General features: G+C 42.4%; 1 protein-coding gene across 2 annotated transcripts in view; it reads right to left on the minus strand.

Moving 5' to 3' along the window:
- The window catches only part of dock1 (dedicator of cytokinesis 1), a 156755-nt gene that overhangs the window by 6031 nt on the left and 132066 nt on the right, over window positions 1-18658 (minus strand). For both annotated transcript variants that reach the window (XM_031842849.1, XM_031842848.1), the window contains 9 exons: window positions 18364-18453; window positions 17510-17614; window positions 12603-12744; window positions 12157-12238; window positions 10264-10348; window positions 8898-8984; window positions 7032-7208; window positions 5620-5703; window positions 203-340 (listed from right to left, as the gene is read on the minus strand). In XM_031842849.1, the coding sequence (XP_031698709.1) occupies window positions 203-340; window positions 5620-5703; window positions 7032-7208; window positions 8898-8984; window positions 10264-10348; window positions 12157-12238; window positions 12603-12744; window positions 17510-17614; window positions 18364-18453 (990 nt within the window). The remainder of the gene's footprint in view (window positions 1-202; window positions 341-5619; window positions 5704-7031; window positions 7209-8897; window positions 8985-10263; window positions 10349-12156; window positions 12239-12602; window positions 12745-17509; window positions 17615-18363; window positions 18454-18658) is intronic.

Here is an 18658-nt window from a genome sequence, read left to right on the forward strand (position 1 = left end):
AAAAAAACAACAACAAAAGAACAAGAGGAAGAGAGGATGTCTGAGAGGTATAACAAAATCATCCATTTCCTCGAAGTCCTTCAGCCAAACAACAGAATAAATAACAGTAACAGCTTCAGATTCCATTAGTTCCTGGTAGGAAGGACCACACTGAGCTACAAAGCACTTATCATGTAACAGAAAAACAAGCAAAAGCTCTTACCAGGGCTTTTACCCCGTACTGTTTCTCCACCTTCTCCCGCAGTTGCTTGAAGCAGGCCTCCAAGCGGTCGTGGAAAGGCCTCAGCGCCTCTGTGACCTTCTCTCCGTGGATGCGAACACCTTCGGAGAGGTGCGGGATCTGCCGGGGCGAAACGGTGGTGTAAGAAACATTCACCCTGAAGAAACCCTGGAGAGATGACAGGTTAACTACATGCCGCTTCTCCATTCGTCGGAGGAATATATTCAGCCAATTTAAGTGACGGGACCTTTGGACCCTTGGCTGTGCATACTCAGCACATCAGAGGAAGTGTCACTACAACCTCATCCAGGTGGAAGCGGAAGGCTGTTGCCATGACACTCCCTCCCCCACTGCCTCCTCCCTCCCACCTCAACCACATCATAACACAGGTATATTAAACAAGGTGATGAGAAGGCATGAACTTCACGTGATGGATGTTTTCCTCCGAACCTCTGGCGCACAGAAACAATGCCCCCTTTCCCGGCACACTGCTGCCTCTCACATGATTGTGCGAGGCAGGTGGTGAATAGCAAAGTCTAAAACACATAACAGAAGCATATCAGGTAGAGAGAGAGGGAGAGAGACACTGTAACTGCTGAAAACTAGTAAGTAGGAAACCCCAGTTCCACAGTCAGAATCAGCAAGCTCTGGCGAGAGGAGCAAGCGTCATCCCTTGGGAAGAGAACATTTGAGTGATACGCCCCCCCCCCCCCCCCCATCTCCCTCTCTTCCGGATGAAATCACAGGTTAAATTTGAATTTTTTTTGGAACATGGTACTTTTGGCTATGGTAAGGCTGGCAGGGGAGAATTGCACAATAACTCACCAGAAACCAGCAAAGATGTAATAACAGACTTTTTCTTTCCCATGACAACTGTAAAAATATTCTCCAGCTGCCATAAGTGAGAAATAGTGTTAAAGGTTAAAAGGGAAGCAGCTTATGCTTTTATGCTTATGAATAAGTAAAAAAACAAAAAAAAAAAAAAAAATGAACCACATTAGAGGGGATTTAATTCAAACGTTCATATTAATCGGTCGCAGTCAGAGTGGTGTATTTGCACACTCAAAAAACAAGGCAACACTTAACCGCAGAGTGCATCTTGTGCTTCATCTTCACTACAGTAGAGCTTTTACTGCTAACAAACTCACCGAAGCCTTGAGCAAATAGAACTCAGAGTGCAAAGAAGTGTGTGAAGTATCTGGAACAGGTGGGCCAGTAAAGAGAAGAAGTGTGTGTGTGTGCTAACCTGTGATTCCCCAGAGACTGCTCGCCTTTCTTCCTTTTCTCAGAGGGCAAACTGCCCCTCTGCAGCGGGCTACAGCGAGCACTGACTTCACTCAGCTGGCACGCAACACCAATTCAGTTTGGTGATGCAACCATTTGTAATAATCTCAAAACGATGCATGTTTTATTTACACGTGTTTCAACACATGGTGGGCTTAAAAGAAAAAAATGACTAATGCAGGGAAACATCTATAATGTTGGCTTCAGGTTGTCAACCATGTAATACCCTGTATTAATACGTTAAACAGCATCCTATGATAGGAGGAGCACATTTTGAGCAGAATGGCTTGAAAAGAAATACTAACATACATAAATAACAGGATATTTCACTCTCTGGAATGTTTCTGTGCTGCGCTCCACAAAACCAAAGCTGTGGCACAGAAAGATCAATGAGAGAAGGCTACAGACACCCCTGCGAGGATTTCCCCTGCTATCGACACCTTCATGATCACCGCTGGGACCTCTTGGTGGAGAGAGGAGGAGAGGAGGAGGCTGAGAGGAGAGGAAAGGGTGAAAGCAAAGAGAGGCAGAGGGGAAGAGGGTTTGGAGTGAGAGAGAAAAAGGGAGAGGGCGAGGAGTCGGGAAGAACCAAGTGTTGTGAGATGAAATGGGGAGAAAGAAACAGCGAGAGTGAAAGCTGAGGCAAGATTCACGTCTCTCAGGATACCCACATCTTTTTATAGACCTTAGGATGATGGAGTGCGACTGAGTGGCGGCATGGCAACAGAAATCTGCTTGGTGGCTGCACAGAGATAAGCTCATTGTGGAACACACTTAGGCTCAAGGCTGCTAACACACAGAAATATGTACATTCAGTAGTTAAATTATGTGTAGCTTATATATTCTGCTCCAGCACTCTAATAGAGACAGCGGGTTTATGATTCGGGATATCAGTCAGCGATATTACCTCCAGTAAGGCTAATGTCAATATCGGATAACTAGGCACTGGAGACCAGAGGCTGCATTTATTAAAAAAAAAAAAAACTGGATATATTCCACTCTAAAGGTTACAAAGAGTCATTTGATAGCAATAAAGGACAAAGTTGGAGTGCCACAAGCACATGTGTGTGTGTGGCGCTGAAACGCTCGCTGGGAAAATGAGAGCAAGGCCAGAGATTTGGTTTTGGTCATCTTAGCAGGCATGAAGGCCACATGTCACAACAACTGTATGAAAGAAATGGCACTGCTGCCTAATATCAGTGTCTTCTCAGAGCCCAGTGTTCCTAGCTGACCCCTGTACCTCTAGTCATCTTTATTGCACAGCGAGCACACTTCTGAGCCATACCCTTGGTGCTGGGACAGCCAGATGCTGGGTATTAAGGCCATGATAACATATTAAAACCACATAGGTCTTAGACACATACATGGCCAGTGGTGAGTCAGACAGACTGATAAGCCGGCAGGTTCTACTATACAGGAGGTGAAGGGACCAGCAAAAACTGAAAAAACACACTAAACTAAACAGAATTGTCACTGAAAGATTATGTTTATGTTGATAATGCACAGGTGCAATTTGCCTCCTTGGGTCTGTGACTCCATGTATTGATCACTCAGCTACCCTTAACAACTTTAAATAGCATGGATCATGCTGCAGTGGGAAGACTAAGGCGCTAATTTAGGCATCTGTCGAGAGCGTTTGCTAATTATAACCAGAAACATCACATGAAAACACACACTATGTATTTTGCAGGGAGCTTTTTACAATACTTCATTTCCTGATTTCCAGTTGCTCATTTCCTCCCTAATTACTAGAGGAAGACAATGGATGCTGCAGAATAACAGTGCTCACCGGCTCATTTTGAACCGTTTGGTTGGTTCATTGGACCAGGCTCGCCTTCATTTGTCTCATTTAGAAAGAATCGAGGCGGGAGATAAACAAGAATGCTGGTTCTGGCAAGGAGACAGCCGATACCGTTTCAAATCAACAACTCTGCCTTCGTCATCTCTTAAGAGGTTCCTTGTGTGCATGTTTGCCGTGGGCTTCCGCAAACGTATTTCTGCTTTCTCCGAGACACGTTTCTCTGTGATGATCACACCAAACAACTTCAATCGTGTGTTTTTTTTGTGCGTATGGAAGATACATACCACCATGATTTCAAACACTTGGTTAGCTTGGTGTGAAGGACATTTTTAACTGGGCACAGCGGCCGGTCATTCTCATACTGGAATTACTGGAACGTACAACAGAGCTCCTGCTAATTAGTACTGTGGATTGTGTTTGGAGGATCATTTCTAACACCATTCTAGTCGAGCTGAAATCTCAAATTGATGCTGAAATGGTGTTGGCTCTTTCACATTCTAGCATTGCACTGGAACCAACACAAAGCTTTGAACAATTGCCTTTGCTTGAAAGGTAAGATTTAGTTGTATACTCCAACCTTGTTAAATAGAATGTACTCGTGTTATTCACTTCTTTCCAGGAGCGATGAAGTAGCGACACGTTTATTTTTAGGCTACCCCCACCTGCTTTGTCACCTTCTAATTCAGTCAGCGATATCCTACATTTCCGCATGTTTACACAATCTGAATGTCTTCAAAAAATGTATATGGAATAACTAAACGCACAACTAATATGGAAATAGTAATCATAAAAAAACGACAGCCTCTAAGCATCACACATGGCATCAAATAAGAAGTCGATATATTCCTGTGTGAATATTCATCATGCCTTCATCGAGATTCGGAGGAGTTCCGCCAGAGAGGCAGAGCACAAAGTTGACCTATTTTACAACAACGGAGAGGAGAACAACTATTGCAAATTCAATTAAGTTCCTTTTTCCTTGCAACTAGCTATAGGAAGCAGGCAGAGAAACTTCTCGTGTCTGTGCTCATTTCCTGGGTGAACCATAAGGCAGGAAACCTCGACTTCCTGATTATTAAAGTGACCCTTTAGTTCAGAGCTAAAAAGTCCAGAGTGAGTAATAAAAAAAGCAAAACAGCCTTTTAAAATCCCGAAGGGAGGAAGTCTTTGGTATTCCACTAGAAAGCAGGAGCTTATTAATCAAAGATGAGCCACAAATGAGCTACAGATCTGTGGAGTTTCATAGTAAGCTGTTAAACAGCACGTGCCACAACATTAAGTGTGTATGTGCAGTTCTTGTCTGCTGCGTGTGCACTTCCTGCAGGCTCAGTGAGGGTGCAGAGCTCGCAAAAAAACACGCCAATGCTGATCTCCCCTCTGTCTCTTCACGCTGTGGAGCATCCCCCCCCTAACTTCAGAATGTTTGCTTCAGCACTCTCTGCCTCGCTATCATCTCCAAATGAACTCTTTAACACACTTTTCCCCCAGCCCACTTCAGTTACTGTCGTAGGACACTCTTGGCAGTGCACTCACTGGTTCTTCAAACGATATATAATATTTTCAGCTGTAACCTTTCAGAGTTCTGCTGTGGCAGCAGTGCTTTAGTAAGGGGACAACATTGCAGGTAGAAATGTCATATTATACAAAACAGAACAAAAGTATCCTTCGGCATTCAAGCCCTCCACTGCTCGGTGTCAACGGGGCCCTGGTTGGGGTGCTGGATGGCTCCCAAATTGCTGGTGCTGAATCCACAAGTAAACAACTCCACACTGGGACACACATGCACTAACGTACACGCTACGCTAGACCGGCTACGTAAATAAAGCACAGAGAAGCTCGCATTACAACACACACAGAAAGAGAGTGACTTCATTCTCTTTCATAGCAGATAGTTATTTTGAATTATGCACTTTTAATAACTTAGTAAGTTACATACTGTATAAGGCCAATATGTTTTCAGCACCTGAATAGCCAAGTGAATAGCCCAAAGCAAATCCAGGCAAATTAAGAAAGCGTAAAAGCAAAGTGGCATGAATTCACTATTTCATGCGTCACATGCTACTTCATACCATCTAATCATGTTCTTTGCCTGTAGGCTATGCCGTCCTCTGCTTTTAACATGTGCCATGGAAAAAGAAATACCATGTAATGAGTAAATGTCATCTTTTAAAGTAAACAAGATTGTCATTCGTGATGAGCAGACCATGAAACTTTTCCTTGAAGCCTGACATCTTGGGCGAGACAGACTGATGCTTTACCATGATCACATGCACTCAACATAGACACAGATCAGCAATATGCAGTTTAAGCTCACCTGCCAGGCGATGAAGTCCTTTAGTTTCTCTATCTTCTCCAGGTCCTCTGGGTGTTCCTGGATGTACTTATCATTGAAGAAGGCCTGGGGAAGAGGGAGAGGAGTTACTGGAGTAAGTCTGTTTATATGATGGGAGAAAAAGGAGGAGTGAGTACGGGGGAAGACTGAAGGAGCAATCTGAAATGTGGAAAAGTTTGTAATATAAATAAAATGAGAAACCGGGGAGAAAAATACTGACAAGTCAAAGGGGACAGCATTGGGAGGCGCTGTTAAAATGAGAAAAATGTAGTCGAGACATCCGTCTCTCCTCCATCACCTGCAATATTTCACTGCGATGAAGGAGCGCCCTGAGGGCAAAGAATTCACGTCGTTCCTCCTCTGACTCACACTGCACTGTTTCACAAGACCAATATGAATCTATTCCAGGTTGTGATATTAGCTGGGAACCAACAGGCTATCACTTTTTTTTAATCATCAAAAAACAGTTTTCCTTTCCACATGAGTCGCCATCGAGTTATGGTGAATGGAGTGTGCAGCTCACAAACCAGTGGGAACACTAGAAATGTGATGAAGATTGACTTTTTCATGAGGAAAAAAAGGCCCAGAACAAAAACTGATTCATGATGACAAAAAATATGTTAGCAGTCACAAGTGTGATGATAAAAATGTTAAATGCTGGTGGAATGAGAGCTTCTAGGAGTTGAAATATGCATGAGATTATGATTTTATTTCACAGCATGACATCAGACCTGGGGGAAGAAGTCGGTTCATTTGAATTAGCTCTGAATATAGCTTGACATATTAGAAATTCACCAAAATGTTCAGGAATATAAAATGTCAGAAGACCTTATTCCGCTTATTCACTTTCAGATGAGGAAATTAATATCACTCGCATGTCTGTATGCTGGAGCAGCAGGCGGTTAGCTTAGCTTAGCATAAAGAATGGAAACAGGGGGAAAACAGCTAGATTGGCACTTTCCAAGGATGACAACATCTGCGCATCAGGACCTCTAAAGCTCACTAATTAACACGTTCTGTCTCTTGAAGTGCAAAGATGACGTTGTGTGTCACGGGGTTTATGTGTTGAAGTCTCTGCTGATTGCCTGGCGACCTCACTGTGACAACAAGACTCCAGGAAGTTGTGCAAGGTGTGTAATGAGCTTTAGAGGTGCTGGTAGGCACATTTGGTTACCGTAGAGTAGAAACAAGCTAGCTGCTCTCCCCTTTGTCCAGTCTGTATGCTAAGCTAACGTTTCCTGGCTCTAGCTTCAGTGGACAGACAAGAGTTTCATTAATCTTCTCATATTACTCAAACAAAAAAGCGTATTTCCCAAAATGTCAAACTGTCACCTGAATGTGCTCAGGTTGAGACAATATAGGAATACATGCAGGACTATTTTCACGTCGACTACCTTCTCATAGTTGGTAAAACCTCCCATAACAGCTGGGTCCACAATCCCATTCAGCAGCATGGAGAGGGGGTTGATGGGAAGGTTGGGATCGTTGAGATGCCGCTGCACCATGCTGCTGATCTTCTCATTGGTCAGCTGCATCGTTTCCATGGCGTTCTCCAGTGGACTGATCTCTTCCTGTGCAGCAAAGTAAAAGGAAGGTGTCGTCAAATATTCAGTTTATATACACACATACATCACGAGTGTCTCTGTAATCCCAACAATCAAGTGGAAACATTTTGTGTTCACCGACTAGGGAGCTAGCCTGAGGTTATTAGAGGATTGGCTGAGAAACCCTCAACTACGCGCATAAATCATGAAGGATGGAGGAGCAATGAATCATTTTCCACTGCGCACATACATGAACCTGCAACTGTCAAATGAAGAGGGATAACACTTTGGTGTAGGGGAACTTCAGTTCCCATGTCAACAAAACATGATTGGCTATTCTGAGAAACGATGGATAAAATGCTTGGAAACGCTGAAAAAATAAAAGATTCCAACTCGATACGTGTAACTCCACATGGAGGCAATCTAATTACTTTAGATGAACAAAAAAAAAAAATTGCCTCCTCGCTAGTAAGAATATAGGGAGAAACATGAGTGGGCTGTTGTATAAATGTTAGAATTAGACCTCCAGCCCAAAAGAATAAAGACGTTGTGCCAGGGAGACAAATCTCCAATCTGTGCAGCTATGTCACCGGCCAGCTTGATAAAAAGCATTGTCAGATGGAAGGCTTTAGCTTGGTGAATCTCAGCCTAGTCATTAAGCTTTAAATAGAGAGTGTAACCTCGGGGAGCTGGCCTCTCCCCGGCTCATCTGGAGGGCAAGCTGCTCCTGACAGTATGTTCCAACGCAGCCTGAAGGAGGAGGCCTTTGAATTAATGTGCCAATGGAGCACCTCACTACATGGACTCAGGACTTAGGCAGGGATCGAATTTTTGTGAAGAAATGGTTGTGCTTAGGATGTAACAACCAGCAGGACCGTTGTGTGGTGAGCTAAATGTCCAAGCTGCCTGGTGTGTGGGTGTCATGTGACGGCAGGTAATGTAATGCCTTGGCCAAGGATAACCTCTGAGAAATGCTTTCACCAGCACAGATATGACAGTGACTAGTTAAAGCCACAGATAAAGAGTAATTGATTGCATAATACTTAGCCAGGCTAATTACTGTAAGTAGCACATTTGTTTTGGAACAAACTAATGACACATTAAAAGGATGAGGCGGTGTGTTTTTGGCTCTAAGTGATACTGTAACTGGCTCTTATGCTCCAACTTCTATTTGCTGCACTCATTTCTCTGCACTCTCTCGTCCACCAGACAACACCCCCAGCCCAAGATGGGGACACCAGACCAGCATTTTAATTAGTCAAAACAACAGAGCTAAAAATAATGAAACTTTTATGCAGTTTCAGCCGGATGGAGGGGAATTGTGTACATTCCAAGTATTACAGTGAATACTTGAAGTCATTTGCTGCAGCTGTTAGACCATCCTCTCATCAACAGGTTTTCAATACAGCAATCTAGGCATTTCTATTACAGGAAGATCAACAGCGAGTGAGTTTCCAGAACTGTCCTCTAGTTGCATTTTGTGCTGTGAAGCTATTGTCAGTGGAGACGGCCTTTAAGGAGCGCTTGGTGAATCAAAGTGGGCCCTCTGGCAGAGAGAGAACGTGCCCCGTCGTTAGTCCGGGGAATGGCATGCCTGCGTCCACGCGGCTGCCTATACAGATTAAGGGGACAAATCATATCGATTGCCTCTGAGCAAGGCTGTGGATCCTTGTCTGATTAGGGGGCCTGCCTGGCACACAGGCCCTTCATACTCACTGTGGAGACTGACTTGACTTCAAACCAGCGCAGGATGCCAGGAAGCTTGTACGCCGTCGTGTACGTGGTCCTCTCAATCCACATGTTCTGTTGACAGAACGACAAAAGACACACAATCAGAACACAGCGCGGAAATCAACCGATATGACAAGGCGGGTTTTTTTGTGTGCCAAACTACATTGAAACAAGCTTTTAGACTGTTGCATGAATGAGAGTAAGATGATGTCATGGTTGTTCAATCAAAAGCCATTGTAGGGGGAGGCGGTCGGGTGGAGGTGTGCACATGGAGCTCAAATGTCTGTAAATCTTATGAAGATCCATCACCTCACTGTCAGTCGGAGTGAGTCTGAGAGGAGTTAAATACATCATCCTGCCTGAGATGAAGTGATGCCACAGTAAACACACAGAACAGTGTGAAGGGGATCATTTTCTCATTACCATTGTCATCTGCCACCTGGATGATCAGTGTGTACAAAACATAATTCATAAAATGTAGCAAAAATCAGGAATCGACAGTAATAGTTGCACAGGGCAAACAGATATGGATCACCATCAACAATTTTATTTATCCTGGATCTTCTTGTTGGCAGCCAGTTGTCCTGTGTTTAATGAGTTCTGCTTTGCTATTGATTTACTCCGCTTGAAACGATAAAAAAAAAAAAAAAAAAAAAAAAAAAAAAAAAAAAAAGATGTGTTATAACCTCAAACACAAATCTCAAACAATAATCGATCAGCATCCTGTAATAAACAGCAGTCAAAGAAAGACAAAAATGAAAAACCCATTTCAGTTTTACTGCGTTTGCTGCATCTTAACATCAGAGAAGACTGACAAACTATTTGATCAGGCTCAGAGATCATTACTCTGCCTACTTATCCTTCTAAGTACATTATCTTACAGATGCGCAATCTTTTGCCCCATTAGTGGAGCTAAGGCACTTGTTTCTAGCCGAATATGTTGTGTATATAACCGCTAGTGTCTGTGGTTTATCCGGGAGTGAGTGAGAGACAAAGAAGAAATATTTGAGACAAAACAAAAGAAATCTTATATGTTTATTTTTTTCGAAACTGAAATATGGGATATAACTACACAGGACTATTATTACTCAAACCATAAATTATTCAAATTTACTATTTTGTCAACTTTGGCAAACAAAAGTAGCTAAAATGTTCTACATTATAGTTCAATACTAAGTAGCCTTCAATGTTATTTTTAGACATTCACACTAGCACAAACACTTTTTTTTTTATTTAAAAGAGCATGAAAAGTATGCTGATGATCATTTAATGTTAACAAATACTTCATAAATCCCATCATATAAAAAATAGAGATAGAGAATTCAAGTCATAGTAAAAAAAAAACAATTACCGCAAACTCGTTGTCGGGGTCCTTCTCCCCCTTCCTCACTGGCCTGGAATACTGGAATTTATGGACTTCATTTACGGTGTAGAAGCTGGGGAGGGAGAAAATCAGCGCCTGAGTGAATTAAAACTGTTATGGGCAATCTACGGCCTGATTCAAAGGTTGATTGCTTTGCTACAGGTCAAACACAGGACAGGTAGCTCTGCCAGAAGCTGTGGCATTTAGCATGCTGGTTTTGACTAGCTGTCTACGACACGGCCTCATATCCATGTTAATAAATTCATTTTTGGGTCACACACGTCACTCGCAGCACCGGAGGTTGGTCCGACATGTCGGACACGTAGAGAAGCTGCAGCATACGTGACAGAGGCACACGAATAGACATTTCACACTAGGAAAATGATGGCGCTGCTTAGTGGCTGTGGGAGCAGCTGTCTGGGCGCATACAGTACATGGTCCCCCACGCACTCGCTCTTTTTCCATATTTCTCTACAGACGTCCACATTCACGCTCTCCTGGGAAATTATCCCCATAAAGTATATTGCATCCCTTAAACAATATCATGTTTCAAAGAGGATGCTTTGCCTTTATCAGCAAACAATTATGAATAAAATATAAAAGGAATCAGTGCCCCTCCAAAAACCGCTGCCCTTTAATGTTTGTAGTGGCAGCAATAAGTGTGTGCCGATGGGATGCTGCAATGTTTTAAACTGTTTCTGCTAAGGACTGTTCATGTGTTGCTAATGAACGGACCACACTAAGCTTTTCTGACATTCAATCACCACAGAGAGACTGGGCCCAGGTCTTACAGGTACTTGAGCCATTTATTCTTGGTCACAAAGGGCAACACGCTATCTAATGATAAACATGATGAGAGCCAGTCCCAGATTAGCGGAGGAAGCGAAGCATTAACATCAAAAAAGGAGCCTCTGAGATTCTGATCTAATAAACCGATTTATAAAGCAGCTTTAAATCAGCTGCGTTCCCCCAATTAAGCCTTTTACACGTTATTAAGCTGGCGGGCTAGAGATGATGCAGTAGCATGGTCGGGACAAAGCAAGGTCAGAAGGGGGTGCTCTGCCTGCTGCTGTGACCCTTTGGCTCAAACAGTCTCATTGCTATGCACCGCTGATCTTTTCCACTGAATGAGAGAATAAATGAGAGAAAACAGAGAGATGGGGACGGAGAGAGACAACAAGGGAAAGCACAGTGAGAGCTGGAGAGTCGGCAGAGAAGGAGAGACGGACAGACAGCTGGTGTGGAGCCGTCCTCTCTAAACGTGGTTGTCTGATCTGGGCTATTAACAGAGTTACATATTCCAATCAGACACAGTTCGCAAAAAAGCCAACAGGCTGCTGCGGGTGGGGGGGGGGGGGGGTCAACGGTGCAGGCTTGCGATAAGATCAGAGCTCAGGTATTTTTGCCTAAAGGTTTTCAGAGTAAATTTCTTCTTTTAATTACGTCCATTGATGCGTTGGGTGGCATATCGAACTGAATTTGCACAGCTGACTGATGCAGTGCATGGCTGGCGTACAGATTGGGCAAACAAGTGGGGAGGGTTATGGTGCCCACTGTTTGCCTGTGGCCCCGGTGCGCAACACAAAGGTATTAATGATGTCAGAGAAACAATGTTGTACTTGGCGCGGCGACTAACAGCAGATGGCTGGCGCAAGTTAATAACCAGGAGAACAACAAGAAGGTCAACCGCTGTTTGTTCCACACAGACACACATTTACCTCCAGATTTATTGGCTTTCATCCACAGCGGCCCTCAACATACATCACTAAAAAATCGAATGCATGCTGCGTGACTTTCAATAACGCACTCTGAAAATGTAAAGAAGTGAATGTGAGCGGAGGTGGGGGGGGGGGGGGGGGGGGGGGGGTGTGTCCTGCTTACCTCACTATTTGTTCAGAGACGGGTTTGTTTTGGAACTTGGCAGGCAGGTCGAGGATGGGTTTAACCGTGAAACACTGGATGTCTTCAGCAGAAACATCAAGGAAATAATTTCAACATGCAATCGAATCAAATTGTGAATTACAATCTTATCATTTCACAAAATTCTGGTGCCAAATTACAAAGTTGGATTATGTAGGTCCTATAGAGCCATGCATTTTAAATTAAGACAGTTTCATAATCAGTTCAAAGTTCCTTGTGGCAACTTATACAAAATAAGTCAATGAAGCTTTGATTTATACACGTGAAGCATTTTGTCTGATGTAATAAATAACAGGGAAAGGCAGTTTAATTGATTATAAAAAATATTTCTCTTCATGAAAGTGAAATAAAAAGCAAAACAAAACTTCGACAGTTAAAACTGAACGAATGACTCGTGCTGAGGATACATTGTCCAGAAGAAGACTTTGTGTCCTCGCTGGGCGGCGTGGTCGTCTTCATCTTCTCTGCGTTGGGAAACTGTGTGAGAAGACGGGCTTCGAAATCCTCTCTGCGCTCGTACTCCTTCCCGCGGTAGATGAACATTTTGTTCTGAAACACAACATAGAATACAGTGAGACTTCGGACATGTACATGTAGGCAAAGTGACATTTTTTTTTTTAACTTTAATTTAATATACTTTAATCCAAACAGTTCTTAATACATATAAATAATATGTACACTGAAAAAACCTAAACAAAAATAACCAATAAATAATAGAAAACAGACTTTCAATAAGCAACATGCTTCAACATTTGAGGTCAGAAATAGAGTCGGAGGAATGCTTATCTCGTCTAAGATACAAATCCATCCATACTTGATCAGCAACACTGACAAACTACCGAATTAAAAGATGTGAAAAAGAGGACATCTTTGTTTGATTTCTTCCTTCAGTCCATTCCACAAACTCATTCTACAAATGACATGCGCATACTACTAAGATTAATGTGAACACAGATGGAGATTTCCTCTTAAGTTATAACCCTCCTCTCTTTCCAGGAATATCTTTCTGTATATTGCCAGGAATAAAATGGTTTCTTGCTTTGTACATTGTTTGTGCAGTCGTAAATCAGATCCCTGAATGTCTATGCATGTGGCTTAAAAAAAAAAAAACAATGAGAAAAAATTGTAATATTTAAAGAAAGTCACATGGATGAGAGGGGCTTTAATTTGTAAATCTGCTTGGCCCGATGCTGTGGCTGGGTTCAAATACATTATCATATTAAATACTTGGAAATGAGGGTGACAGGAAGTTCTTGGCATTGATTCAGTGATTAGTCAATCCCAGCTGAGTTCAGAGTGGGCTGGCTTTGGGGGGGGGACTTCTGTTTCAGCACACTGACAGACAAATGGCTACTACAATTTAGCTGGGGGCTCTTTCACAAGCAGCTGCTGCTAACTACAGCTACTGAGGAACCAGTAATTCAATTCAAACCACCGTGATGGTTGAATTTCATATCAGTGTGGTAAGATCTTTGCACTTGAGGACGGGCCCTCTTGACATTTTAACAGCTTGATCTTGTAGGGATCTTAAACCATTTCCTTCTTTCTTTAAACTCCTTTCTCCTTTCATAAACCATAACTGCGTATCACTCATGCACAGCGAGCCCTGTGCTCATGCACGGCACGCATCTCAATTCCCAAATGAATTAAAAGGAATTGCAGCCGTGAACTATATGCCTGCAGCCGTTTCTTCAAGTTTGCTTTGACAAATAAGTTGACAAAAGCACGCTGATTTCCAAAGTCATTCCTTCTAGCTGCGGGAGAATCCGACAAATCTGCCCGACTGCAACTTTCTAATGGCGAACAACGGCGGGATTTGCTTTCAATATTTTCTCTTAATCACTCAAACCCGTTGGAGGACATCCAATCTTTTCGCATCACTGTATATTGTATGCTTATTCATAAGCAGGACAGCAGGATTCGCATCGTGTTGTTGAGCGTTCTAGTCGTGCATACAGTAATCTCAATGTCACGACTCATTTTCATTACCCTCAAACCTACACCGGCTAGTTCTGGCAAAGAAAATCACTGTCATTGAGATAATAATTCAAGCTCAAATGTTCTTTTATTTCTTGGCTGGTGGGTAGAAAGGCAATTTCATAAAGTCAAGTGACAAAGCATTATTAGTTCATATAGCTGCGATGTTATCAAGTTCAAAATGGAAATGAAACACGTACGCTTAGCATTTAAGCTCCTTGGATATACTTGAAGCAGGTCTAGACCATTTGTGACATATGTGGAGAACGACCACACGGAAAACAACCAGATCATTCCCAGAAAAAACACCTTAAAATGGGTGGACACTTTCTTTTTAACAGACACAAAGGCTGATTAAAGAGATCATCTTGTGTTCTTCCAAAATGAATACAAGTCATTTGAAAAGAACACACTGAGTGCTGCTGAAAAGGTATGAGCCAGGAATGCTTCTTCATCTCCCTGAGTGTGCTCTGGGGTCTGTCTGAGGAACATTTTGAATGATAGAACATGACAGCTCATCGCCGAATTGCTCTGAATGTGGTGCGTTAGGATACATATTTCAAACCAACGTTCAAACACCCTCAACTGCTTTTTAAGCAGAGCGCTCACAGGAAACTAAATTCAGGGAACAAGTGAAGTTTAGGATTGATAGGAAGAGAAGGGAGACGTGGGGAAACACGCAGACTGGATGTAAAATGAGAGGATTAATTGTCGAGTCTTTGAAATACTGAGAACACCTTTAATGTGTCTAAAAGCTGACGGAAACTGAGGGTTTTTATAACACAAATACAAGAGAAGCTTTTCAGTCGTTGTTTTAAAGGTATCGTACTTTCAAGGTTGAAATGACGACTTACGATAAATAAGATAAGTGCATGTCTTTACAATGTTTGTTTTGTAAGTAGCAGAAGAATATAAACTTTAAATTAATTGTACCGGTCAACGGAAACAAAACAAACACTGGGTTTTAATACAGAACTACATAAGAAGAAAGTAGATAAGTGGGATCAATGGCTGCAGATCTAAACAAATGACATGATCATTTTATAATTAACAAATACCCTTGTGTCTAAACGCGTTAACAACTAATAAATCATAAGCCACTGAATCAAGCACCCTTGCATATAATCAATTCTTAAGAGGGGATGGATACAAAATGCCTTTATCAGAGTATTGATTCTCTCACATAATTGACTTTTCCCTAAGGACACCGCGACACAAACACCAATATGGGGGGGTGAAACGAGAACCCTCCACACTATATTCATCTTAATAAGTAACCCTCACTTGAACCCTTGAAGCCAAAGTACTCACGCAGAAATATTTCAACATCATTATGAAATATATCGAGAAAGGCATGCACACATAGAGCCCTTACAGCAGGACAACGTAAGAGCCATAATGCAAGAGCACTGATTCGCTCTGTATCAGGAGAACATGTGATGTGTAATATTAACCAGCTTGGGTATCTGAGACCAGCTTGTGCACTACCTTGATTCCACTGTAGCATAAAGAATGCTACAATTTAAAAAGAAGAAAACAATGCGCAGGTAAATTAATCGCAGACTCCTTTTGGCAAAGACAACCCAGCCCTGGTTGTTTCAGGTAAGATCCAACTGCCTCCAAAATAAATAAAAAAGCAGAGCGAAGAGAGCTCAAAGCTGTCCTTTGACGGCTGTCTAAATAGCCAGTTAGATTAGAGCAGTGCAGCTTGCCCCGTCTGTAATGGAGTTTCTGCCCTGCCAGATGAAAGGGGTTAGGAGATCGGAGAGCATACGAACGACCGTTGTGAAATGGCTGTTGTTCGTAATTGAATGACAAGGGCATATGATCAGGGTCGTTCTCGAGACTCGACTTTACCGATATCGTATTCTGTGAGGACTTTTTGTGCCACTTTGTGCGTTGCTTTTGTGTAAAACAACACATTCGGTGGCAAGACGACAGCCTGAACACAGCTGTAACGGGATATATATTAAAAGCGAACAAACCCTCACCACTGCCATTTATTTCTTATAGACAAGATGTGGGGGAAAAAAAGCACATGAAACACACTGTGACTCAGCGTCACACAGAGAAATGCCTACATCAATTTAATTTGCTGTTCAAATAAAAAAACGGATCTGTGGACAGAGCAGGACACCCTTCACCAACAGAGAGCAAAGAGGTCTGATATGCACATAGTAGCACCTTAGACACCGGAAAGAGCCGGTGAGGAGTTATCAAACACCTGTTGAACGCATACTAAATTTGTGATAAGCTGTGATCACATTGGCGCAAGGCCAGCCAGGACCTTTAAAGAGGAAATACACATCAGTTCAGGTTTAGCGGCCAAGTATACTTAGAAGGGCTTCTAAATATTCAGTTCCAGTGTTCATATTCATAATGATTAATGGCCAACTAATGGCGGTCATTTGAGAGATCAGGATGGCTTCCACTGAACAGACTCACCACTTCCAAGAAGTTTCAAAGTAAAGCTCCAACTAGCGCAGGTCTGAATGATTTGGGATTACAGCCCATGATGCGGCAGCAGCCCCCCCTAAAGCAATTTACAATGTGACCATTTCACTTCCTTTCACCTTGTAGCGCGCGCAAGGCTTTTCTTGTGCAGGCCGTGATGGGGGAACTTGTGATGCAGGCCACGCTCACGGCGCGGAGAAAAGGCTGTTCAGGTGACGGAATTAAAGGCAGCGTTTGCAGCGTGATCAGCCTTTTGATCGGGCAAACGAAGGCCGGGGTGTTTCTATTGGTCTGACCTCAACAGTTTTATTAGCTATGTCCTGCACTGGTGGATGATGGGGGAGTTTTTAGGATTGACCAACTGACCAAGAAACAGAGTGACTCATATAGCACATGCTAGAAACAGGTAGATATTAGATACGTATCAAGAAGACAGGCTAAAAGATGTAGGAGACATAGATGATGAACGAGAGAGGACGAGACTAGGAGAGAGAAACAGATTCTTAATTCTCAGCTCTCAGCCTTTTTTCCAATAGACCCCGCTTTTCCTCATCCGTCCAGCACATTATTCTGGATCCTCTCTATAGTCCACACCTGCAACAGCTGCTTACGATTCAGTTTGTTTTCTGCGAGTGAGTAAGTGAACCGTAAGTGAAAAGCAGACTAGGTGGGATGTTTAACAAGCGAGTCCCCGCCAAAACCACCAAGACCTGTGGGAGCGAGACGTGTGAAACACAAACGTATTGACGGCTGAGGCTGAGAACTAAGCAAACCCTGGTAAACCTATTGATCATCTGTTCTGACAAGTGGCTCCCTCACGCCGTGCTACGAGCCATGTGCCGGGTGCTGAGAGCTGCGGGGGACGTGTGTTGCGAGTACTCACGCGTAGGAAGGAGGGGAAGCCCATGCCGCAATAGCCGACGGCAAAGTAGTCCGATTTGGGCCGGATGACCTTCACTATGTTCTCATAGAACTGGGCTTGCTTCCGCTGTTGGGAGATACAATGGAAAGATTTTACTGTCATGAAAACACTGAGGCATTCACTTCTCTTTGATCCTTATCGGCGATTCTCATGGTACACTTTCTATGACGCCCATGTCTAGAATGCATTATAAACATACTTATATGCGTAATCATCTGCTCTATAATTATAGTTGTAGGTACCCATACATATTCATAATGCTTTATAACAATAACTATAAGACATTTCATGAGGTTGAGTATCATGATACTTCATAATTGCTGGTTTCTGACTGTTTAAGGATTATGATATGACTTTAAGTGGTCGTGAAAAAATGTCATTACGCTAGAACAACACAAAAAAAACCTTGAAGCAAACAAGATCTCCGAGAGTAACTTAAAATCACATTATCATGCATTACAACACTGATTAAAATGGATCGTAACACTGATCATAATGCTATATGCAAGTAACATAACTAAAATGATTTATTGACATGGACGGCAAGTGTTACAAATTTTACAAATTGGTGATGAATTGTGTGTCATCTCTCTTTTATGTTGTTGCTGCCTAAGAGGACACGAACACTCCTGGAAAAGAGATGTTAATCTCAATGAGGCTTTCCTGGTTAAATAAAAGCACATCACAGTCCTCTTTCTCCCTCTTAAAAGCTCAGCTCAATGCGCTCCAAATGTATCACTTTTGAGTATTAACAGTCCCCTATACTGAAATGTGATGAACAGCCTTAAAGTTAAACAAAAAATAATATTTCTTACCAAGGATGCGCTGAGCTGCTCAAAGTCAAACATTTCATTCTCGTACTGTTCAGCCAGCTCCTTTCCCAAAATGATTGCCTCCTCCCACATCTATTGGTCAAACACACACAAAGAGACAGTTAGTAAATGAATTCATGATCAAGATTCAAGCTGAGATGAAGTAGTCATTTTTCAGCCAGCTGAATAAAACTAATTATCTCTTCCAGGCAATGGTATTCAAAATGAATTTTTTTTTGAAAATAAATAAATGTGAATTATTTTAATTATGACAATATTGTTCACTTTCTTTGATCTA

This window comes from Anarrhichthys ocellatus, unplaced genomic scaffold (genome assembly GCF_004355925.1).
Source record: "Anarrhichthys ocellatus isolate YVR2014 unplaced genomic scaffold, GSC_Weel_1.0 scaffold4, whole genome shotgun sequence".
NCBI classification, from domain to species: Eukaryota; Metazoa; Chordata; class Actinopteri; order Perciformes; family Anarhichadidae; genus Anarrhichthys; species Anarrhichthys ocellatus.